General features: G+C 42.9%; 1 protein-coding gene across 3 annotated transcripts in view; it reads right to left on the bottom strand.

Moving 5' to 3' along the window:
* The window catches only part of gtf3c2 (general transcription factor IIIC, polypeptide 2, beta), a 96,297-nt gene that overhangs the window by 47,605 nt on the left and 23,622 nt on the right, over positions 1-25,070 (bottom strand). For all 3 annotated transcript variants that reach the window (XM_078212973.1, XM_078212972.1, XM_078212974.1), the window contains exons 6-10: positions 23,936-24,034; positions 22,321-22,548; positions 20,644-20,755; positions 18,470-18,587; positions 105-136 (exon numbers count right to left, since the gene is read on the bottom strand). In XM_078212973.1, coding sequence (XP_078069099.1) covers positions 105-136; positions 18,470-18,587; positions 20,644-20,755; positions 22,321-22,548; positions 23,936-24,034 — 589 coding nt within the window. The remainder of the gene's footprint in view (positions 1-104; positions 137-18,469; positions 18,588-20,643; positions 20,756-22,320; positions 22,549-23,935; positions 24,035-25,070) is intronic.

A 25,070-nucleotide genomic window follows, 5' to 3' on the forward strand; every position in this document is an offset into this window, starting at 1 on the left:
TTACATTTAATTGCTAAGTATGGAAATACAATAATTTAGTGCATGACTTGTCATTTTAAATAAGCTTTAATCTTTCCAGGTAAATCATTTATTAAATTAATTACCTTGCATATGATTGGTCCTTGAATAGATGAAGCTATAAAAATGAAAAACAAGACTTTTCAGAAAGAATACTGGACAAGCTGACAAATACCACAGAGAACTGTACTTAATGCATTTTGGTCCTGAATCATGCAAACATAAATTTCCAGTTAGATTGTGCCACCTATAATTATACACAGACTGTGGTCAACCCGAGTTTGATTGTTTGGTAAGATAACTCTGGAGATTAGAAAGGGATCGGATGTTTCAAGTTGCACGCTGTGAGCAAGCAGCAATAAAGAAAATTTCCAGGTTTCAGGCTTTAGGGCAAGCATCCCCAACATTAACTGAAGAGTTTCCTTTCTGTAATCAGTGCCAGAATTATTATATGTAATCTGTTACATATTAAAAACAAATGGGGCTATTTTAAAACACTTGTCACAACAGCAGAAAGTGGATAGTTAAAATCATCCAGGTGACTCTTCTGCCAACATTCTGCATGGATCTCATTGGATTCTATTTTAAATTGCTCTTCTGAGCAAACAACAAAGGCACCTATTTGAAGTTGGCAGGGTCCTTATTTCAATATGTATATTGAAGTCTGATAACACCTTCCAGCACAGGCTGCAATAATAATAGTCTGAGTGGGAAACTCAGATGCGGCTTCTCCACCTGGAGAAGATAAGTGGAGAAGAGAACAGGAAGAGAATCCAGGCCAGATGGCGGCCAAACAGAAACATGTTTCTTTCTTGCTGCATAAGATGGAGTGCTCCTCCTGAAGCCACAAGCCATCCCTGATCAGGGCTACCCCTTCCTACAAGAACTGCCTTGACAACCCTACTTCTCTTGTTGTCAGTGACTGTTCTCGTCTCCGACTGATTAAATTCAACTCTTGTCTACTAATAAGCTGCTGTTTCCCTTCTGTTTTGATAATGGCGGGGGCAGCTGACTTGCAATGGGCATATCAGTTAAAATCACTGGAGGTGCACCCGAGTAAAAAAAATAATCAGGCATATCAGAAACTTATAATAATCCTCAAATTCCTTGCACCACCACCACCACCCTACACCCACTCAGTGAGAAGATTTTACTGGATCTGATCACAAACTCAAAATAACCATTACTCTCCCCAACCTTGCACTCCATATCACTCCCCAACCCCAGGAAACCCCCACCCCTGAGCTTCTTGGTGTTGACACATTATTTTGCAAGCCAAAGGAGAGAGGCTTTTTACACATGGTAAAGTCATACCACAATAATCACTAATGCATAAATGTCAAAGGCATCGCAGATAAGTGTCTTTGTTCAAGTTGCTACGCCAACAGTTGACACTAATGGATTGTGAAAAGCAGCATCTACATACAATACAAGCTTTCGACCTGGGGGCCAATGTAGCTTAAAAGGCTATTAAGTTAGAATATAGACAGTTCAAGTCTTTTACTTTCCTTTGAATTTAATATGATAAAAAAATCTCCTCATTTTACAGTAAACAATACTGGTCCTGCCTTTAACAGTCAAATGCACATCTCCACTGGGAACTTGATTAAATGAGGCAACCTTATTGTACACACAAAATCAATTATCTAAGCACCAACACCTCCAAGCAGCAAAAGGTATGTACTCCCAAGTGTCAGATTTATATTTATTACAGCTCTCTAGATGAAGCCACAAGCAAAAGGTAGTGAATAAATTGACAGTATTCATGTTGCACGCTGTATGGTTCTGAGGTTGGCCGGAATTTTGTAATTACAATTGCACTGTAAACCTCAAGAGAAAATTGCCTGCCAAATTGACGATAAAAGACTCTTAACATTAATTAACCTTCCAGGACCTTCTTCAGGAGCTCTTATCTTTCTAGCCACAACTCACTCTGCAAATAACACTGCCACAGATTTTTCTGGTAAATGATGGGAAAGTAAATGTAATATAATGTAAGCAGATTGCAATAAAAAAAGAGAAAATACAGGGACCAAACAACATTTTGTAGCACAACTGAACATTGAATGCAATCCCAAATTAAAATGTATTAAAAAATATATATTTTGTAAATCAATGTTTTCTGGAATCCAGCTCTGTTTGTACTGTATTGATCATTCTCGAGGAACTATTACAGTTGCTATTAAACATGTGAGAGTTTAGGTAGCGGTATCACAGCTAAATCCAATTTATCTTAGCCTGACATATATACACACAAACTTCCAAAAAGCAATCAGGAGCAAGAATTGGGCAATTCCACAATCTAAGAGAACCGAGGCCAGGTGAAGCATCCCGACTGCTGTTTCAACTGAGATCAGCGAACTCCACACATACATAAACCTAGACCTGCAATACGAAATTGAACTGGAGTGAGAGTTGGAGACACAAGGCAATTTGTTTCAGAATTCAGTCACATGTTGTATAGAGGTGCAGGTTCAAAATAGATTTGTGTTAAGGGGGACCACGGTGAGATAGAGAATGAGGAACTGCAAAACCTGTACCAGGATGATAGGGAGTGGGATAGCTTGATCTTGGTTTCAGATAAAGCTCGGCACAACATCGTGGGCCGAAGGGCCTGTTCTGTGCTGTACTGTTCTATGTTCTAAAACTGAACCTATCCAATAGGTACAAGGTACTTACTTCCTGTAAGATTAAGGATAGAAACTGTTGGGATGGACAGCCAGAACGTGGACCATGGCACCTTGGAGCAGGTTATCCAAAGCCAGGAGGGATCGCCTAATGAGAAAGTTGTATGGATTCAATAATTAGGGGGAATAGATCGCATTCTCTGTATGCAGTATTGAGAGTCCTGCATGGTTTGTTGCTTTCTGGTACCAAGGTGAGGGATATCTCCAATGGGCTTGAAAGTGGGTTGGAGAGGGAGGGAGAATCCAGTCATTGTGATCTATGCTGCCAACAACACTTATAGAAAATATATAATAAAGAAGTCCTACTTGCAGAGAGTACCATGAACCAAAAGCTCAATTAGAAAGGACCTTAAGTATTATAACCTCTGGATTATTACCAGAGTCACATGTAAACTGGCACAGGAAAAGGAGATTAGAGCGATCATATGGTTGAAGGAGTGGTGTTGGAAAGTGGGATTCCATTTCTTGGAACACTGGCACCAGTACTGGGACTGGAGTACAGGGGAGGCGATGGCCTAGTGGTATTATCGCTAGACTATTAATACAGAAACTCAGCTAATGTTCTGGGGACCTGGGTTTGAATCCCACCATGGCAGATGGTGAATTTGAATTCCATTAAAAGAAAATCTGGAATTAAGAATCTACTGATGACTATGAAACTATTGTCGAAAAAACCCATCTAATTCACTAATGTCCTTTACGGAAGGAAATCTCCGTCCTTATCTGGTCTGGCCTACATATGACTCCACAGCAATGTGGTTGATACTCAACTGCCCTCCAAGGGGAACTAGGGATGGGCAATAAATGCTGGCCAGCCAGTGATGCACATGCTCCATGAATGAATAAGGAAGCAACTCCACCATTGGAATAGGCGCAGTAGCAACCAGACTTGGAATCAGGGACTAACACATCAGCAATGTCCAACATTTAATGTGATTATGTGATTGGACAACATTTGCTAAATAATCCTCAGTGTGCTAAAAATTATACCAAGATCCAATTTAAGATGGTCAATTGGGCTTGCAGTGTGGTGCACGTGTGTGTACTGGAGACTACATACTTTAACACAAATGGCCCTGTTCTTTCCAGACAGAAATAATGTAGACACACATTGCACCTGTTCAATCCTCAGGGCAATGCCCTGAGTAATCAGAGTCAAGCTGCCTGCTTTAAATTTTCAAACAATGCTTGGCAGTTAACTGTCAGTCACCATTATGGCTATGCTTTGACTAGAGTCCACTTGCCAACCAATCAGCACTCTCTTCTCGTACAGTATAAAACTGTTCTTTCCTCTGACATTGGTATTGAGATTGTCGTAATGAGTGCAAGATGAAAAGCTTCAACAAAATGCATTTTTCAGCAATTCTCAAGTTTTGTACTACACCAAATGATTATTTGTAGTCAGGATTGGAAATTAAACATACCAAGTTACAAAGTCAATTGGAAAAATGATAGAGGGGAGGAATAACTTTAATGATGAAGAGTGAAATCATTTCAAAGGTATGTGAGGGTATAACAAGAGAGAAGCAGGAAGTGGAGACTTTATGGGTAGAATTAAATGAAAAAGATTTGAAACTAGCAGCAGTTGTGTCTAGTCTCCTGGTAGTAGCTGTGAAATGGTAGCTTGAATAAATGCTGATGTTAGGCGGGAAAGTATGTAGCAAAGACAGGGTGGTTTGAATGGAAGATTCAAGCTTTCATGCAGATTGGATAAGTATACTAACAGCTTTAATAAAGATGGTGAATTTCATGAGTGCATCCATGATAAATGGATGCACTCATGAAATTGATGATAAATTTTTATAATAGAACCAACAAGGTGGCAGGCCGGATCAGATTTAGTTATGAGGAATGAGTCAGGTTTAGTTAACAACCTAATGGCACATGAGCATTTATCAAATAGAGGTCATAATATGATCAAGTAAAACATGGCGTTTAAGGGGGGGAAGCATGGAACAGCTCCTCAGATTCCAGTCACAATGTAATGAGATAGAGACTGTTCACAGTAAAGTGGACAATTCTGTTCATGAATAAAGATAGATCTGGTGCTCAAAAATAATTTAATGTGATACAGAACCAGTTATAATCCTGAAGGACAAAAGTTCTACAGGCATGGATCACAAAGAAAGTATGAGACAAAGATTAAAAGTATACAAAAATAGCAAAAATGCACAAATCCAGGTGCACAGAAAAGATATAAAGAGCAGTAATAAGGTGGCAATGCAAATTGTAAGAGCCACAGAAAGGCAGCATGAAAAGAAACTTGCAAAATCAAAATCAACAAAGAAGATTCTTACAATTCCATTAAGGAATCAGGAACAATGTAGGCTCCTTGAAAACTGATAACAGTGATGTTGTCAATGATAAGAAGGAAATAAGAGACACAAGAGTCATAATTTTGCAACAGTGCTTACTGTAGAGAAAAACATCAGCATATCGGACATCCCAAGAAGTCTTAGAAATAGGGGGAGGGATTTTTCGCACAACCTGCCACGTGTTTCGCGGCGGTGGAGATGGCCTGCCATTGGCTGGCGGCGGGATCCTTTGGTTCTTCCCTGTTGTCAATAAAGTTCCCCATTGAATGCACCTCTCATCGCTGGGAAACCTGTGGTGGGGGATGCACCATTGGCAAGACTGGAAGATCCTGCTGGCATGAATGGCTGGAAAATTCCACTCTGGGTCTCAATTAAATTAATATAAGCAAGATAATAGAATGGAGAAATTAATAGCTCTAAAGAGCGACAAATCTCTAGGACCAGATGGTTTCTGTCCCAGGGTATATAAAAAAAGTGAGAACATTGCAGATGGCTTAACTGTAACCTTTCAATTATTTATTGATTTAGGAACAGTTCCTTTAGTTTGGAAAATTGCCCATTCCACTCTGCTATTTAAGGAAGATGACAGAGGGAAGCAAAAGAAATATAGACTAGTTACCGTGACATCTGTTGTCAGTTTATTAAGGATAGATTGACTTAATACCTTGAAATTGGATCTTAGAAAATTAGCACAGGGTAGGTCATGCCAGATGAATCTGATTGAATTTTTACGAAGAGGTGACTAGAAGTAGTGGACAGGGGAATATTTATGAATGTTATTTATGGCTTCTAGAAGACATTTGGTAAATACTTTCATAACTGACTGTTAGCTAAAGTTGAAGCTCATGGAACTAAAGGCAAATTATTGACCTGATTGGGAAATTAGCTGAGGGAAAGGAGATGGCGAATAGAGATAGTGACCAGTTACTCTAACTGGCAGGATATAACTAGTGGTATCTCGCAAAGATCTGTACTCAGGCCTCAACTATTAATGGTCTTAATTAACAGTTTAAATTGATCTGGTCGCCACATTACAGGAAGGATGTGAAGGCTTTGGAGAGGGTGCAGAAGAGGTTTACCAGGATTGCCCGGATTAGAGGGTATGAGCTATAAGAAGAGACTGGACAAGCGAGGGTTGTTTTCTCTGGAGCGGCGGAGGCTGAACGGAGACCTGATAGAACATTATGGGAGGCATAGATAGGGTTGACGATCAGAATCTTTTTCCCAGAGCTGAAATGTCTAATACGAGGGGGCACGCACTTAAGTTGAGAAGGGGAAAGTTCAAAGGAGGTGTGAGGGGCAATTTTTTTTTACACAGAGTGGTAGGTGTCTGGAACGTGTAGCCAGGCGTGGCGGTGGAGGCAGATATGATAGGGGCATTTAAGGGGCTTTTAGATAAGCACATGAATATGCAAGGAATAGAGGGATATGGACCAAGGGCAGGCAGAAGGGATTAGTTTAATTTGGTGTCATGTTCGGCACAACATTGTGGGCCAAAGGGCCTGTTCCTGTGCTGTATTGTTCAATGTTCTATGAAAACCATGCATAGAAAGGTGTAAGCATATAAATGGAAGCATAATTTTACAAAGAGATATTGATAGTTTGAGTGAATGGGCAAAACTGTGGCAAATGGATTTCAATAGAGGCAAATTTGGGGTAATTCGTTTTGGACCAAAAGTGATAGAACAGAGTATTTTCTAAACGTTGGAATGCTAGAAACAATGGAGGTTCAAGTGCACAGACCATGAAAATGTCATGAATAAGTACAGAAAGTAATCAAAATACTAATGGAATGCTGACCTTTATGAAACAAGTACTGCTTCAGCTGTATAAAGTCCAACTTGGCTTTTGTGCAGCGTGGACTTACATGATTCATGGCAGAAGACATTAAAAACACTATTAGCAATAATAGTAGAAAATCACAGGGCAATTGTGAAAAAAATACAAAATTAAACTCCTGGGATTAAGGACTGACTAGTAGTACTAGCAGGATATTTAGAAAATCCTAACACTATCAAGTAGAGTTAAAATGGTTTTATTAAAAGGAAATTGTGCACACCATATTTATTCAAGTTGGTTGAGTGGTAAACAGGGAATTTGCAGATATAATGTATTTGGATTTCAAAAAGGTATTGGATAAGATGCAAATAAATGTTACTGCGCAATATAAGAGCTAATGGTGTTGGGGGCAGTATATTATCGAGGGTAGAGGATTAGCTAATCCACTGAAAACAAGAGGGTCATATTCAATTGGCAAACTGTAACTCGCAGGGTGCCACAGGAATCAGTTCTTGAGCTTCAGTGGTTAGCACTGCTGCTTCACAGCTCCAGGGACCTGGGTTCGATTCCCGGCTTGGGTCACTGTCTGTGTGGAGTTTGCACATTCTCTTCGTGTCTGCGTGGGTTTCCTCCGGGTGCTCCGGTTTCCTCCCACAGTCCAAAGATGTGCGGGTTAGGTTGATTGGCCATGCTAAAATTGCCCTTAGTGTCCTGGGATGCGTAGGTTAGAGGGATTAATGGGTAAATATGTGGGGATAGGGCCTGGGTGGGATTGTGGTCGGTGCAGACTCGATGGGCCGAATGGCCTCTCTCTGTGCTGTAGGGTTTCTAAGATTCTAATGAATTGAAGGGACTAAGTGTGTTGTAGCCAAATTTGCTGACAATACAAAGATAGGTGGGGAAGCAAGTTGTAAAAATACAAAGCATCTGCAAGGGGTCATAGATAGGTTAAAAAGTTGATTGAAAATTGGTAGATAGAGTATGACATGGAAAAATGAGAGGTTAACCAATTTGGTGGCAAGGATATAAAAACAAAATATTTAAATAGAGACTGGAGAATGCTATGGTACAGAGGGAACTGGGTAACCTTGCACATGCATTACAAAAAAGTTAGCATACAAATATCTTAGGAAGACAAATGGAATGTTGGCCTTTATTGCAAGAAGGATGGAGTATAAAAGTAAGGAATTCTTGCTACAACTGCACTGTTGGTGAGACCACATCTAGAATACTACATATAGTTTTGGTTTCCTTATTTAAAGAGGAATATACGTGCATTGGAAGAAGTTCAGAGATGTTTCACTTGGTTGATTCCAAGGATGAAAGGGTTGTCTTATGAGGAAAAATTGTTCAGGCTTACATGCGTTGGAGTTTAGAAGAATGAGAGGTGATCTTATTGAAAGGTATGAGATTCTGGGGGAATTGACAGGGTAGATGCTGAGAGGATGTTTCCCATTGTGAAGGAATGTGGAGCTGTTTCCTCTGTTTTCCCTCCATGCCCACTGACCACCCTTGTTTTGCAATACTTGCTACTCAACAGCAGCACATGATGAGAATACATACTTATTTTTTAGCTAATTTCTCATATTGCCAACAATCCAACAAAGTTGTAGCATGCACTGTCTTAGCCTAATACCATTAAAGATTGAACCCTGCTACCATTAGCCCAACGGCAAGTCTGCTTTGGACATTATGGTTTTAAGGTAGAGTTAACTACACATTTTAATGTTGCTGTGGCTTGACACGCTGTGCTATGCAGAAGTAATGTGAAAGTGAGCTCAGCACAATGCTGTGATAGGATATTGAAAAAGTGATGAACCCGAGTACTGTAATTGCCTGCCTGACATCTCACTTTAATTCCCTAACTACTGCATTAAATTTAATGTGGATTGGAAACCAAACCTGGGACTTTCCTGTTTTGGAATACTCAGATTACTACTCATTGCATACTATATCCTAAATATTTATTTTTAAGTTTTTAAACATGATAGCCAATATAAATTATTGCTCGGAGAAAGCAAATACCACGTACTGTCTTCAGGTCAAAAGGGATAGAGCACAAGAGGCCAAGGTAGAGAGAGTGAAAGCTAACAATCTATCTAACAGGAAAGGTGGGAAATGACCTCTGCAGTAGCGAGTTTGCTGTGTGTGTGTCAGGTGAGGAGCTCAGTTGTTAATATAGTGGAAGAGAATAGGTATTTCTGCAAAGTAGGGAGGGGCTATAGTAATCCAGCTCAGTCTAGCGATGGTGGTCTGATATTGCTCCCTGTGAGGGATGTTCAACATGGAAGTGTTGTCCTACACCAGAACCAAAAGAAGAAAATTCAGTGAAATGACACCCTTTTCCTCTTAACAAACTGTCTGTTTGTTTGATCGTCCTGGTTAGGTTTACCGTGAGGCAGATTTACACCCATGGCACATTCACTATGATGCAACAATGTGTTGTTATCAAGATTCTTCCATTTTTTAATGTTGTCTTTGCCAAAGTCATGATGCAGTCTATCATTCAGCTGTCAACATAACCTATTATAGTAGTTCATACTAACAATATTTACAACAAGGTAGGAATCAAGCCTTATTAGATACACTTATCTGAAGCTCGAACTTTATGATATACAGAATAAAAACAATACTGAACAAAATACAGATACCGAAAAAAACATTTGGACAGGCACTCTGAGACCAACTGAGGGTGTGTGTGTGTGTGAGGGGAGGAGGGGGGCTGGCTCGTCCGTGTGCAGTGGGGTGGAGGGGGGGGGGGCTCGTCCGTGGGGGAAGGGGACACATCTGTGTGGGGGGGGAGCTGTGTGTGCGTGGGTGGGGGGGGGGGGGGGGGGGGGGGAAGGAGGCGCGTGGGTGGGGGGGAAAGAGGAGGTGTGTGCGCGGTGGGGGGAGGAGGAGGCACGTGCGCGGAGACAGGAGTGAGGCGCGTGTGCGGCAACGGGAGTGAGGCGCGTGCACGGCGACGGGAGAGAGGCGCGTGCGCGGCGACGGGAGAGAGGCGCGTGCGCGGCGACGGGAGAGAGGCGCGTGCGCGGCGACGGGAGAGAGGCGCGTGCGCGGCGACGGGAGAGAGGCGCGTGCGCGGTGACAGGGGAGAGGCGCGTGCGCGGTGGGGGGAGAGGCGCGTGCACGGTAGGGGGAGAGGCGCGTGCGCGGTGGGGGGAGGCGCGCGTGCGCGGTGGGGGGGGAGAGGTGCGTGCGCGCTGGGGGGAGAGGCGCGTGCGCGCTGTGGGGAGAGGCGCGTGCGCGGTGGGGGGAGAGACGCGTGCGCGGTGGGGGGGGGAGAGGCGCGTGCGCGGTGGGGGGAGAGTGCGTGCGGGTGGGGGCGAGGCGTGTGCGCGGTGGAGGGCGAGGCGCGTGCGCGGTGGGGCGAGGCGCGTGCGCGGTGGAGGGAGAGGCGCGTGCGTGGCGGGGGGGAGGCGCGTGCGCGGCGATGGGGAGGTGCGTGCGCGGCGGAGGTGTGCGCGCGTGTGCGGTGGGAGGTGTGTGCGCGAGGGGAGGTGTGCGCGCGCGGGGAGGTGTGTGTGCGCGTGTGTGGGGGGAGGTGTGTGTGCGCATGTGTGGGGGGAAGTGTGTGTGCGCGTGGTGGTGTGTGTGCGCGCGTGTGAGGGGAGATGTGTGTGTGTGGGGAGATGTGTGTGGGGGGAGATGTTTGTGTGTGGAGGGGAGGTGCGTGTGGGGGGAGGGGAGGTGTGTGCGTGTGTGTGTGGGGGGGAGATGTGTGCGTGTGTGGGGGTGGAGATGTGTGTGTGTGGGGGGGGAGATGTGTGTGTGTGTGTGGGGGGGGAGGAGGTGTGTGTGTGTGGGGGGGGAGATGTGTGTGTGTGTGTGTGTGGGGGGGGAGGAGGTGTGTGTGTGTGGGGGGGGGGAGGGGGGCGGAAGAGCTGTGTGTTTGGGACTAGTGGTGGAATTCCCCCCCGCCCCGCCCGCCCGCATTTGTTTTTGTCAGAGTGGTGCAAGATCTGGTCTCAAAATTTGCCAGTGCATCTGGAGAGATACGCGTCAGTTTTCAGTCAGAGCCCAACACTGACAAATTATGGGAAAGTTCTGCCTTACAGCAGTTGAGTATAAAACAAGCGCTGGGAATAACACAAACCAAAGAGGCAGAGACAATTCAGTCAACAGTGGTTAGCACCACTGCCTCACAGCGCCAGGGACCCAGGTTCAATTCTGGCCTCAGGTCACTGTCTGTGTGGAGTTTTCACATTCTCCCCATGTCTGCGTGGGTTTCCTACAGGTGCACTGTTTCCTCCCACAGTCTAAAGATGTGCAGGTTAGGTAGGTTGGCTATGCTAAATTGCCCGAGTGTCAGGGGGATTCTTAGGGTAAATACATGGGGTTATGGGGATAGCGCCTGGGTGGGATTGTTGTCAGTCAGACTCGATGGGCCGAATGGCCTCATTTTGCACTGCAGTGATTCTATGTTTCTAAGCCATCAAACAGAATGTGAACACAAGAGTTAAGATAAAAGAGAAGGTTCAGGGGGAAAAATAGACCTGATTGACGCAAGAAGAAAATAAATGTGTTCTGGTGTCAATTTAAGTCTCAAATAAATTATCATTGCATCAATTAAAACAGTCATTATGCTTCACCTGATCATTACATAAAAGAATTGTAAAGCAACTATCACTTGGAAGTTACTTCCTGGGCTTATTGAAAAAATTCACAAATTTTTACTAATTTCTCAAATCAAGAAAATGTGTTGAACTGCTCTCGACAATGACGCTGAGGATAAAGAGAGAATTTATCCTTCCCCAGTGGACCAGTTCATTCAGACGTTGATGAAACATTAGAAGTCCATAAGCCTTTTATTACACTTTTCAATCTCCAAACACTAATTGGTATTTTATGATAACCAGTCTATAGGTGCATGCAGTGGAGGATATCTTCACATGGCTTTGCGTAATGGCGAGGAAAGCTAGAAAATGTAATGGAGTTTTTGAATTTGAAACTAGTTCAGCTGGGGTAAACCAAGGGAAATTAAATAAGACTTAAAAATCATTTTACTGGGAAGCCTCCAGTCATCACATGGTTGAAATACTACAATTGTTCCCATTGTTAATAAGCATTCCAAGTCTGGTATTATACATCACTGATTGTCTTTATCTGACAAGTACTTATTTAACAAAAGTTTCTCAAGGGTTTCAAAACTTAAAAAAGGGGCAATTTCATCGAAGTTAGAAATACCATTTGGTCGCTTTAAATGCTAACACATTTTGAAAAATAAATTCGAAAAGATGGATCTGCTTTCAACCATAGAAATAGGAGTAGGTCATTCAGCCCATCAAGCCTGTTCTAGCATTCAGTTAGACCATGGCTGATCTGCAGCCTCATTCCATTTATGCAGATTGGTTCTGTAGCCCTTTAATATTTGCACATAGTGAAAAAGAAATCAGTCTGAGTTTTGAAATTTTCAATTGCTTTGGGCAAAAGACTGTTCCAGATTTCAACTATGCTGAATTAGTATATGTAAATGTACCTATGGGGATACTGTATTTTCAGGATTAATACGTTCAGCTTTATACAACTAACATCTTATTTCAGAACCAAACATGGCATAAGGTGCCCCATAGACATCCAAAGAATGTTGATTGTTTCAAGACTAAAATCACAGTGACTGAATCTCCCTTTGAAGCCAAGCAGTCCGTTTTCAAGTGAAATCCGAGTGAGAAAACGCTGAATGCACTAAGAGTAGCTCAAAGTCCAACAGGCTGTTAGATGGTGTGATAATAATTGCTGGTAATAACTCTGCCAGCACATCTAGATGCTCTTCAACATGGGAAATGCTAAGGGCATGTATGATGGAATCAAAAATGCAACAGGTCAATCAGCAAAGAAAACAGTTCCACTGAAAGTAAAGACAGAAGAGGTCATCATTGTAATAAATAGATGGAGATGGTGGAACTCGAGGGAAATCTATGTCAACAAGGAAGTTTAGACTCCAATAGAAAGGTTGCCTGTTTGGCAAAGCTAGATATTGAACCCACAACAAAAAAGCTTTCAAAACACAAAGACATAGGGAGAATGTGCAAACTCCACAGTCAGCCAAGGGCAGAATTGAACCACGGACCCTGGCGCTGTGAGGCAGCAGTGCTAACCACTGTGTCGCCCCATATCCATTGCAATGTGGCACTACTACTGTGCTAAACGGAATAAATTCAGAACAGATCTAGTAATCTGAAACTGAACACCTATGAGGTGCTGTGGGCCATCAGCACCAGCAGAACGGTACTCAACCACAATCTGCAACCTGCCCCATCCCTCACTCTATAATTACCACAAAGCGAGGGGATCAACCCTGGGTCAATGAGTGTGGGAGAGCATTTCAGGAGTCATGCATTCCTAAAAATGAGGCATCAACCTGATAAAGCCACCCACAGGACTATGTATATGCTAAACAGTGGAAGCAACATTCTATTGACAAAACTAAGCGATCCAACAATCAATGAATCAGATCTCAGCTCTGCAGTCCTGCCACATCCCCAGTCTTGAATGGTGGTGAGCAATTAAAGAACTGTCACAGGAGGAGGCTCCACAAAATATCCCTATCATCAGTGATGGGGGAGCCCAACACTTTAGTACAAAAGACAAAGCTGAAGTATTTGCAACCATCTTCAATCAGAGGTGGCAAGTGGAGAATCCAACTCAGCCTCCTCCCCAGGCCCTCAGCATCACAAATGCCAATTTTCAGCCAATTCAATTCCCTTCATGTGATTGCAAGAAATGGCTGAGCGCACTGGACACAATAAAGGCTACGATCTCGGATGGCATCCCAGCTCTAGTGCTGAAAGACTTGTGCGCCAGAACTAACTGTCCTCCCAGCCAACCTGCTCCACCACAGCTACAACACTGACATCTACCTGACAATGTGGAAAATTGCCCAGGTATGTTCCATCCACAAAAAGCAGGACAAATCTAATCCAGCCAATTTGATTTGATTTATTATTGTCACATGTATTAACATAGTGAAAAGTATTGTTTCTTGCGCGCTATCAGACAAAACATACTGTTCATAGAGAAGGAAACGAGAGAGTGCAGAATGTAGTGTTACAGTCATAGCTAGGGTGTAGAGAAAGATCAACTTAATGCAAGGTAAGTCCATTCAAAAGTCTGACAGCAGCAGGAAAGAAGCTGTTCTTGAATCGGTTGGTATGTGACCTCAGACTTTTGTATCTTTTTCCCGAAGGAAGAAGGCGGAAGAGAGAATGTCCGGGGTGTGTGGGGTCCTTAATTATGCTGGCTGCTTTGCCGAGGCAGCGGGAAGTGTAGACAGAGTCAATGGATGGGAGACTGGTTTGCGTGATGGATTAATCCCATCACGCAAACCAGTTCCTTATAGTTCCTTGTGGTCTTGGGCAGAGCAGGAGCCATACCAAGCTGTGATACAACCAGAAAGAATGCTTTCTATGGTGCATCTGTAAAAGTTGGAGAGCGTCGTAGCTGACATGCTAAATTTCCTTAGTCTACTGAGAAAGTAGAGGCGTTGGTGGGCTTTCTTAACTATAGTGTCAGCATGGGGGGACCAGCACAGGTTGATGATGATCTGGACACCTAAAAACCTGAAGCTCTCGAGCCTTTCTACTTCGTCCCCATTGATGTAGACAGGGGCATATTCTCCTTTACGCTTCCTGAAGTCGATGACAAATCTCCTTCGTTTTGTTGACATTGAGGGAGAGATTATTGTTGCCGCACCAGTTCACCAGATTCTCTATCTCATTCCTGTACTCTGTGTTGTCATTGTTTGAGGTCCCACCCACTACGGTGGTGTCGTCAGCAAACTTGAAAATCGAATTGGAGGGGAATTTGGCCACACAGTCATAGGTGTATAAGGAGTATAGTAGGGGGTTGAGAACACAGCCTTGTGGGGCACCTGTGTTGAGGATGATCGTGGAGGAGGCATTGTTGCCTATCCTTACTGATTGTGGTCTGTGAGTTGGGAAGTTCAGGATCCAGTCGCAGAGGGAGGTGCCAAGGCCCAGGCCACGGAGTTTGGAGATGAGTTTCATGGGAATAATAGTATTGAAGGCTGAGCTGTAGTCAATAAATAGGAGTCTGACATAGGTGTCCTTCTTATCTAGGTGTTTCAGGCTTGAGTGCAGGGCCAGGGAAATGGCGTCTGCTGTGGACCTGTTGCGGTGGTAGGCAAACTGTAGTGGATCCAGGTAGTCCAGGAGGCTGGAATTGATTCGTGCCATGACTAACCTTTCGAAGCACTTCATAATGACGGATGTCAGAACCACCGGCCGATAGTCATTAAGGCACGCTGCTTAGTTTTTCTTAGGTACGGGGATGATGGTAGTCTTCTTGAAGCAGATAGGGACCTCAGACTGTTGTAAAGAAAGGTTGAAGATGTCTGCGAATACTCCCGCCAGCTGATCCGCGCAGGATCTGAGCTCACGTCCAGGTACCCCATCCGGGCCAGTTGCTTTCCATGGGTTGAACTTCAAGAAAGTTGCTCTGAAATCTGCAGTGGTGGCCCCAGATATAGGTTCATCCAGGGCTTCCAGGGTGGAGGGCATGCTCTCGCTGACCTCTTGCTCAAAATGGGCGTAGAATGCAGTGAGCTCATCAAGGAGGCGTGCGTTGGAGCCGGCGATTTTACATGCCTTCATCTTGTAGCCTTGCAGACCTTGCCATAGTCGGCGGGAGTCGGTGTGGCTAGCCGGGGTCTCTAGCTTAGTCCGGTATTGTCTTTTGGCATCTTTGATGGATCTCCTTAGATCGTATCTGGCTTATCACCTCATCAGTCTACTCTCGATCATTAGAAAAGTGATGGTCACTGACAGTGCTACCAAGCAGCACTTACACAGCAATAATCTGCTCACTGACACTCAATTTGGGTTCTGCCAAGATTACTTGCCTCCTGACTTCATTACAGCCTTGGTCCAATTATGGACAAAAGAGATGAGCTCAAGAGGTGATTTGAGAGTGACTGCCCTTGGCGTCAAGGAGCCCTAGCAAAGCTAGAGTCAACGGGGATCAGGAAGAACTCTCCACTAATTAGAAGCATAGCTAGCACAAGGGAAGAAGATTGTGGTTACTGAAGATCTATTTCAGTCCCAAGTCACTGCTGCAAAAGTTCCTCAGTGTCCTAGGCCCAACCATCTTCAGCTTTTACATCAAGGCCTTCCTTCTGTCATAAAGTCAGAAGTGGGTATGTTTGCTTATGATTACAGAGTGTTCAGTACCATTCATAACTCCTCAGATTTAAAGCAATCCCTTCCCGTATGCAGCAAAATCTGGACAGCATTCAGCCTTGGACTGACAAATGACAAGTAACAAGTAACATTTGCACCATACAAGTGCTAAGCAATGACCATTTCCAACGACAGAGAATCTAACCATCTCCCCATGACAGTCAACAGCATTACCATCGCAAAATCTCCTATAATCAACATCCTGGGGTTAGTCTCGAGCAGAAACTGAACTGGACCAGCCACATCAATACTATGATAATTCACCTCCTGACTCCCCAAAGGCTGCCCACCATCTACAAGGCCAGGAGTGCGATGGAATCCTCTCCACTTGCCTGGATGAGTACAGCTCCAAACAACATACGAGCAGCTCAACACCATCCGGGACAAAGAAGCTTGCTTGACCAGCACACAACCCACCACCTTAAACAATCACCTCATCATCGACACACAATGGCAACATTGTGTCTTGTAGATGGTAACTCAATGCAGCAACTCACCAGAGCCCCTTTGACAGCACCTTGCAAACCCTCAACCTCTCAAACCTAGAATGACAAAAGCAGCAGATACATGCAAACACCTCCATGTGCAAACTCCATTCTAAGTCACACATCATCCTGACTTGGAACATAATCACCGCTTCTTCACTGTCTTGAAGGTCTGAATATTTTTTTACCCCCACAATAGAAGATATCTATAATTGAGCAAGTGAATGTCTTTGCTCTCAGAGATGATACAAGAAAAACTGTATATGAAATAAAAACGGAAAGATAAAGATTAGATTGATCTCAGCTGGGAATTACAGTGAGGGTGGTATAATTGCCTCAATTTCCTTAGATTGCAGCACCTGCTCCTGATTCCTGCTCGCTTCCTTGCTGGATAATACGCATGTGGATATCAGGCTCAGACCAGATTTGTCAAAATATGTTGCCTGGACCATTCAACACTCAATATCTAAGTTCACACACATAAACTATGTGGCCATGGAACTGCATTTCAATGTGACTGTGTACTAATGTAACTGTACAGTGGGCCAAGGGAAAAAGGGAACTCGGAAAGCAGAAATCAAAAGGTGTCTTTTATACCTACAATTATCTGCTGCCCTCATGTGACAAATCTGCACATTGCTTGTGAGAGAGAAAAATGTAATTTTATCCCTTACCAGTTGGATGTTCTTCATGTCATTAAACCCATCACCATGTTTACAGGTCTCAAAGTCAAGTTAAGCAAGTGGGCAAGAAGGTGGCAGATGGAGTATAATGTGAAATTGTCCACTTATGTCTGAGTTTATAAGCCATCTCTACAGGTTTCATGGCTCAGGCAAACTGGTCACTGAATTATCAACAGCATTTGGGAGTATTCGGTACCTGCTTGGATCAGGTACCAGATTATCAAATCTGTCAGAAGGTTCAATTCCATTCAAAAGTCCTTATTAGCATCCAGTTGCCTTGACTGCAGATGCACTATTTATCTCTTCTATTGACCCCAAATGTCTTATGATCATTAGTATCAAGCAGTACTTTCAACCTGAGGCAAATAGTTTTCATATTTACTCTTCAAAGCAATTCAGGACTGGTTTTCACGCTCCCCCAAGTTTGGTATCAGGGCAGAACTTACACGAAGCTCAAGCCATTTGCCGAAGCCCAATAGATCCTATGCACAACTCATCTCTTGGTAAGGCTTTATGGGTGAAGACAGTTGTGGACATTAAACCAAATGGCTGTGTTTCACGACCTGTGGCTGTGATCAAAATCAGTCGACTCAAGTCCTACATCTCCAATCCCTGGCCTGATTTTTCTGAGAAATGATAAGCTAGGTTTTTGAGTCATCTGGTCCTTGCTGTCTGCCTTAATCCAATTCTCTCAATGCAAGGGGTTGGATGCAAGGTCCAATGCCTACAACTTTGGCCCAGCCCTCAAAACATATTCCTTTGCTGTACTTTATGGCAGAAATAAAGCAGCATAACCAATTGTGTCATCTTCTGGCTCATTATCACACCTGCCCTCTGCCTGTACTTGTGGCAGGTGCCATTATTCTACCCTCCTACTACACTTAGGCAAATAAAGGGGGGTAGAGGTACCCCTTTTTCTCATTTATGTTTCTGAGAACTCATCAATCCCTAAGCATACTAAAGAGCAAATTGATCCCTCAATCTAAATGCACCATTTATGTCTAGGTTCAACATTTGTATTTAGTTCATTATTCAAGCACGATAAGCGAAAAATGTAAATCCATTTCAAATATGCTATGTATCAAATATTTAAAATTTTTCTCATCAGAAGGTAATTCTCTACAAATATAACCAGTTGAGAAGAAACACTTCTCTTCAAAAAGCAGCTGTTATTAAAACAATCTTTCCAACTGAATGAGAATAGATCATTGTCATGGTGAAAAAAATACCAGTTTCTGAATGGAGAATAATTAAAGCCGTACTTCAAATTTAAATCACGATTAATTTTCACTGTTCACCTGCCTTTTAAATACTTCATTTTATACATATTTAAGGATTCTGGGTGCGGCAAACTGTAGACGACGACCTTTCCAGAGGAAAATGCAGCTGCTAGGATACCGAGTCTTGCCATCTGAGGATTCTAAAGGGAAAAAAAAGATGAAAATCAACAAGACTTTACTACTGCACTTTGTTTACAGTGTCAGGTGTAACCAGTAGTAACCTACTCATGGCTCAGTTACAGAGTTGTTGGTTCAAACCGTACTGCAAAGTACAAGCCGTACTTGTATCCCTGTCTGACACTCCATTAGTGACCTTTTCAGTGCCATATACCAGCTGGGCCAGACTGTCCAGAGCTGCTTAAGGTCATCCATCAGAGCCATTTTAGGTGGCCACAATTAGAATCCAGCAACATTTCAATTACAAGCTGTAGCCACTAGGATAACAAATTATAGACACTCTATGATAGATAACACAGATATGATATGAACACAGAGGCACCATGTGTCTTCAGAAGTATATTCTTAATTCAGCACTTAACTGTTGTATCAATATGAATTGAGTTGTTCTGAATGGATGTTGGGAGTGTTTGTGGCCAAATGAGGAAAGGCCCATGAAACTGGACTGCAGAAAAGCAATCAGATAGTAATTATGAGGACAATAATTAAAGCTGTGCAGGTTAGGTGGATTAGCTATGGTTAAGTGCCTGGGGTTAGGGGGATAGGGCGGAGTGATGGGCCTGGGCAAAGTGCATTTACAGAGAGTCGGTGCAGACTCAACCGGACGAATGACCTCCTTCTGCACTGTAGGGATTCTATAATTATATGAATAATTAGAAGAACAGTGGGACTGTTGATGTATAGGGGACAGGAGGGATGGTTCAGGTGAAGCATTCTTATATCACCTGTTCTCCAAGAACTTTGGCATCAAGGGCTATTGGCAAATGATGCTCTTGCTTTTCATCCTCCACTTCTTGTGGTCTATTTAGCGATAAGAGTTAAAGATATACAGCATATGTCCAAAAACACATGCAGGAATGTACTGCTGAGATCCTTCTGAATGGGCGAAAACAGAAAAAGCATTGCTTGAGCATGCTGAAGGGCTGCTCATATTTTTTTCACTGCAGGTATTGGGGAAAATACCACTCTGGTGATAAGTAGCACAGAGGCAGAGGTGTTGCACTCTGGTACCTTGAACTTGGGTAAAGCCAGAAATGTGGGCAAAACCTAACACATTCTCATCTGCATCTCTTTCTATAGGAAATGTGGTGCACGTGATCCTCCCATCATTGAGAGCTGCTGTCACCTCCCTGAGGCAGCAATGCAAAGCAATTGCCAGCTGCAACCTGAAACCATCCCAATACAAAAGACAAGGGCCACACAGAGTGCTGCCCAAGTCCTAATTTTACACTCCAGCAGCTGACGTAGCTTGGTGACAAGTCTCCTTGGTGAAGAGCAGAGACCTGAGACATTGTTTCACAGTGAAGCTGAGGCACGAGAAGGTCATCCTGAAGATTCACCGAGAGAATGGTGTCCTGCACAGTGCCCACCTCCTCCCTTTGCTTTTGTTCTCCAGTCCCCTTCACTGCTCCCTCTCCAATCCCAAAAATAGCCGGACCAGATCACTCATGGTTGGAATAAACTGTTTGCAAAGCAGACAAAGGTAGTCCAGCTCTGGCACAAAACAATATTCAAATGTCAAATTCACTTATAGCATACAGCAAATGGTCCATATGTTAATCAGCAGACTAAAAGGACAAATCAGTATGGAATGGTTGTGCCTTTTACTGAGCACTCCTGTAGAGTCCTTTCTAGATGTTGCTGCCATAATTTGCTGGGTGAGTTTACCATGTGGCAAGTGAAGCATAAAGACAGACCAATTATATAAAAGGGTCCTACAAGCAGTGTACAACTCTTCATTAAATATTACAATGATCTCTGGTGGGTTCTGACTGGGTGTCCATGATAGGAATATATATTTCAGTAAAATGTTTCAATATATGCATTTATTTGGGACACTAGCCAAATTTTTCCTCAAATTAATTTCAAATTCACCAAGGTAACACAAATAATCTTTACAATAATCCTACATTCTCAGAAAACAAATGTCAAATTCCAATTAGTCTTCAAATATGCTTTTCTTAAAAAAACGGTGGCTTATAAACATTTAAACAAATTTTAACAAAGCAGGCAAATTACCTTTCTAGTGGTTTCTGGCAGTTCCCATGCACCACTGGGACACCACTTCATATCCCAGATGCATCCGTAGTCTGTGGCAATACCATAAGCTAAAGCAGCATTCAGTTGAGGACTATATAAAACAAGAATTTGCAATATACTTTATTTTTCAACATAATACACAGCATAGGCTCTGTACCTTATATGAGCTTGGATACAATGCAAAACAAAAGCTGGGAATTTACTACAAAAGAAACAGAACAAAGACTTCGGGCAATATTTAGTTTTCTCCCTGGGGCCTTATCCCACCAGTGTTGGTATTTAAATAGTGGTGGCTGAGGGCCAGAACATGTGAGAAACTTACCAGAGCTTTATGCCGACAGAAAGGTTGGAGTGGGTCTCCTTTACTGGGGCAGCCTATGTCCAATGGAGAGACCCGTGGATGGAAGGGCTGCCTGAGTGAAGACCCACACACACCCTTGAAACTAACTAACATTGATTCAGTATACTCCCTTACCCAGCGATTTGCTCAGGCTGAATGAGGTCAATCTTCTCACCCTGTTTGACATAGAGCTTAGTTCCCAACTCCAAAATGTGCCCATCATCAAGACCATTTAATTCTACTTCCACAATAGTGATGCCTCCCTATTTCAACACTGCTGCAAGTCTTTAGCTGTGCTTCTGTTCCCTCCATTTCTCCAATGACAAAAAGTTTTATGTCACCTCTCATAACGCGTGGCAGTTGTCCTGGGCGGCAGAGTGGTTAGCACTGCTGTTTCACAGTGCCAGGGACCCAGGTTCGATTTCTGGCTTGGGTTACTGTCTGTGCGGAGTCTGCACGTTCTCCCCGTGTCTGCATGGGTTTCCGCCAGGTGCTCTGGTTTCCTCCCACAGTCCGAATGACATGCTGGTTAGGTACATTGGCCATGCTAAATTCTCCCTCAATGTACCTGAACAGGCGCTTGAGTGTGGCGCCTAGGGGATTTTCAGAGCAACTTCATTGCAGTGTTAATATAAGCCTACTTGTGACACTAATAATAAATAAAATAATAAATCTTTATCTCACTTATAGAATTCCTACCGTGCAGAAGGTTCAGCCCATCAAGCCTGCACCGACAATAATCCCATTTAGGCCCCATAACCCCATGTATTTACTCTGCTAGTCTCCCTGATACGAAGGGACAATTTAGCATGGCCAATCAACCTAACCATGCATCTTTGTGGAATGTGGGAGGAAACCAGAGGAAACCCATGCAGCCACAGGGAGAACGTACAAACTCCACACAGATGGTGACATTATTTTCCTGTTGAATTCTGTGAAAATATTAATTTTCCACTCCCCAATGCAACCCGTGTAACGGCTTCCACCTCTTTCCTCACCGTTGCCAAATTTTAATTTTCTTTTTAAATATCTAACATGAATTAAATTCTGAAGGACTGAGACTCCACAATAAAATGTTACACTGATTTATTCGTTACTTTTATGAATCATGTAGCCAATGACAGGAAATTCACTTATAAGTTTGACAGAAATTTGGAGTTTCTTTTTTACTGTGCGAAGTTAATATTCATGATTGAATAACACCACAGACACTGAATGCTTCTGGTTATTTTTTCACAGCAAAGCACACTATTGTTTGTGCTTGTTTCCTACAAGAATCCACAAATATTTGGTCATTTTTAGTGTTGCTCACTCACCATTGTTCCTGTTGGAGGTCTCCCACTTGCCATATCTGAAGCAATGTTGACTCTGCATGCTGGTCCATCAATTTATGCCTATCATCCATTCCTTTATTGCAGTAAATCGCTGCATACTGACAGGCAGCTGAGCCCTCTGGGGTTGGGCACCATTCCAGACACCACACAGGACCACCTACAAAGAAGTTTACATCCCAGCGATCTTTGTGAGCAGGTAGTGACTGGAATCTGCAAAGTAAAAAAAAAATCTATTTTATTACAAACACATTGCATAAAATTAGGTATTGCTCTTCCTGTGCGTCTCAAAAATGCATTTGTCAACCAGATTCTTCCAGATAGAAAGCATGTGATCCTCACCAACTTCAATGGGCCAGAGTGATCACAGTGGTACAGAAAATGCATCACTTTTTGTTCATTTTATTTGAATTCAGTTTCATTCAACAACTTGCATTGATGTGGAAGCTTTAACATAGAAAAAACATTCCAAGAAGCAGACATCTCCCTCCTTTGTTCTGTACTTTCACTTTTCAATTGAAATGATGCTGGTTGGGAACACAGCCAAGGCATCTTGAAATTTCTGATATGTTGAAGATCTGTAATTTTGAGGAGATAGTGGCATAGTGGTAACAACATTGGACTAGTAACCTAGAAGTCCAGGCTAATACTCGGGGGATACGGGTTCAAATCCCTGCACAGCAGCTGGTGAAGTTTAAATTCAATTAATAAAATCTGAAATTGAAAGCTAGTCTTAGTGACCATGAAACGACCATTGACTGTTGTAAAAGCCATCTGCTCATTATTACCTTTTAGGGAGAAAATCTGCCATCTGTTCCTGGTCCAGCCTACATGTGATGCCAGATCCACAGTAATGTGGCCCAGCAAGCTCCATTCAAGAGCAATTCGGGACGGGCAACAAATGCTGGCTTTAACATCGACTCCCACATCCCATGAAATAATTTTTTTTAAAAGGAAGGAGGAATGTATAGAAGGAAGTGCTACATCAGGTATGCCTGCATTTCCAGAGGCGTGCTATATTAAGTTTTCCTTTGGTGCGGGTGAATTTGGTCATTAGCCCCATTTTGACTCACAAAGATCAATCTGCTACATGAAATAGCCTGCACAAAATTATTCAAGTCTATGTGGTTATAGTTTCCCAAATTGTCACCTGGGAATTTCCTCTCCCGATAGCCACTGATGAAAGATCAGGCAAAACTCTGAAAAGATATGTAAACGGAGTTTCTAGAGATCCTCTATAAATGTTACGACAGCTGATTAGGAAAAGGCACAAAAATACTTCCAGCAAGAATGTCCATAGTTTGCTGGTCTTGCTTCTGCCAATTGTTTTGTTGGGAGGGGCTGGGTGGGGGCAGGGAGAAGAACTAGCGTAGAACAGGCATACCTGTCGTCACTGTGTATGTAACACCTCTGAAAACTTTGATCTTTCATCAGAACGCATCGACCTGAAACATTAACTCTTCCTTTCCGCAGATGCTGCAAGACCTGCTGAGTATTTCCAGCAATTTCTGTTTTATTTCAGATTTCCAGCATCTGCAGTATTTTATTTTTGTATTAATGAATCAACACTGTTCATTGCCTCAATGAAAATTTGTCTTACCGTCTCAGTCTCTGAATTATGGGATTCTCTCGAAGTCCTTCCCTTTTAATTTTAAAAATCGGTGAGTTTGCTTCATTGGGCAAATATTTAAGTGATTCGCTAAAAGAAACAAAATCATGTTAGGTTATAGGAACATAGGACTTAGGAACATGAGTAGGCCATTTGGCATTCAATAAGATCATGGCTGATCTGGTTGCAGTCTCAATTTTACTTTCCTGTCTGTCCCCCATAACTCCTGGCTCCCTTGTCTATCAAAAATCTGTCTAACTCCTACCTTGAGTAAATTCAATGACCCAGCTTCCACAGCTCTCTGGGAAGAGAATTCCACATATTAAAGACTCTCTGAGTGTAAAATGTTCTCCTCTTAAAAGCCTTATTTGTAAACTGTGTCCCCGATCCTAGTCTTCCCCATGAATGGGGAACATCCTCCCGCTATCTACCCTGTCAAGTCCCCTCAGGATCTTCTATGTTTCAGTGAGATCACCTCTCATTCCTCTCAACTCCAATGAATATAAGCCCAACCTGATAGCTCTAACAAGTGAACTGCCACAGGGCTTCAACTATTTATGATCTACATTATGCTGCAACTGTACAGGACCTTGGTGAGACCACATTTGGAATATTGTGTGCAGTTCTGGTCATCTCACTAGAAGAAGGATGTGGAAGCGCTGGAAAGAGTGCAGAGGAGATTTACCAGGATGCTGCCTGGTTTGGAGGGTAGGTCTTATGAGTAAAGGTTGAGGGAGCTAGGGCTGTTCTCTCTGGAGTGGAGGAGGCTGAGGGGAGACTTAATAGAGGTTTATAAAATGATGAAGGGGATAGATAGAGTGTTTATCATCAATTTTTCAGACTCTTTCTCTAGAGGAACAACACTAGCTTTAGTTACTTTTTTCCTATTTAAATACCTGTAGAAACTCTTTCTTTTTTTAATATTACTAGCTAGCTTTCTCTCATGCTCAACTTTCCCCCTTTTTTGGGGGTTCTTAAAATCTGACCAATCTTCTGACCTACTACTAATCTTTGCAGATTTGTACAGTGTTTCTTTCAATTTGATATGATCCTTAACTTTATTCAACTACAGATGATACATCCTTCTCAAAAAGTATTTATTTCTTTGTTCAAAACCATGAGAAGT

Source organism: Mustelus asterias, chromosome 5 (assembly GCF_964213995.1).
Source record: "Mustelus asterias chromosome 5, sMusAst1.hap1.1, whole genome shotgun sequence".
NCBI classification, from domain to species: Eukaryota; Metazoa; Chordata; class Chondrichthyes; order Carcharhiniformes; family Triakidae; genus Mustelus; species Mustelus asterias.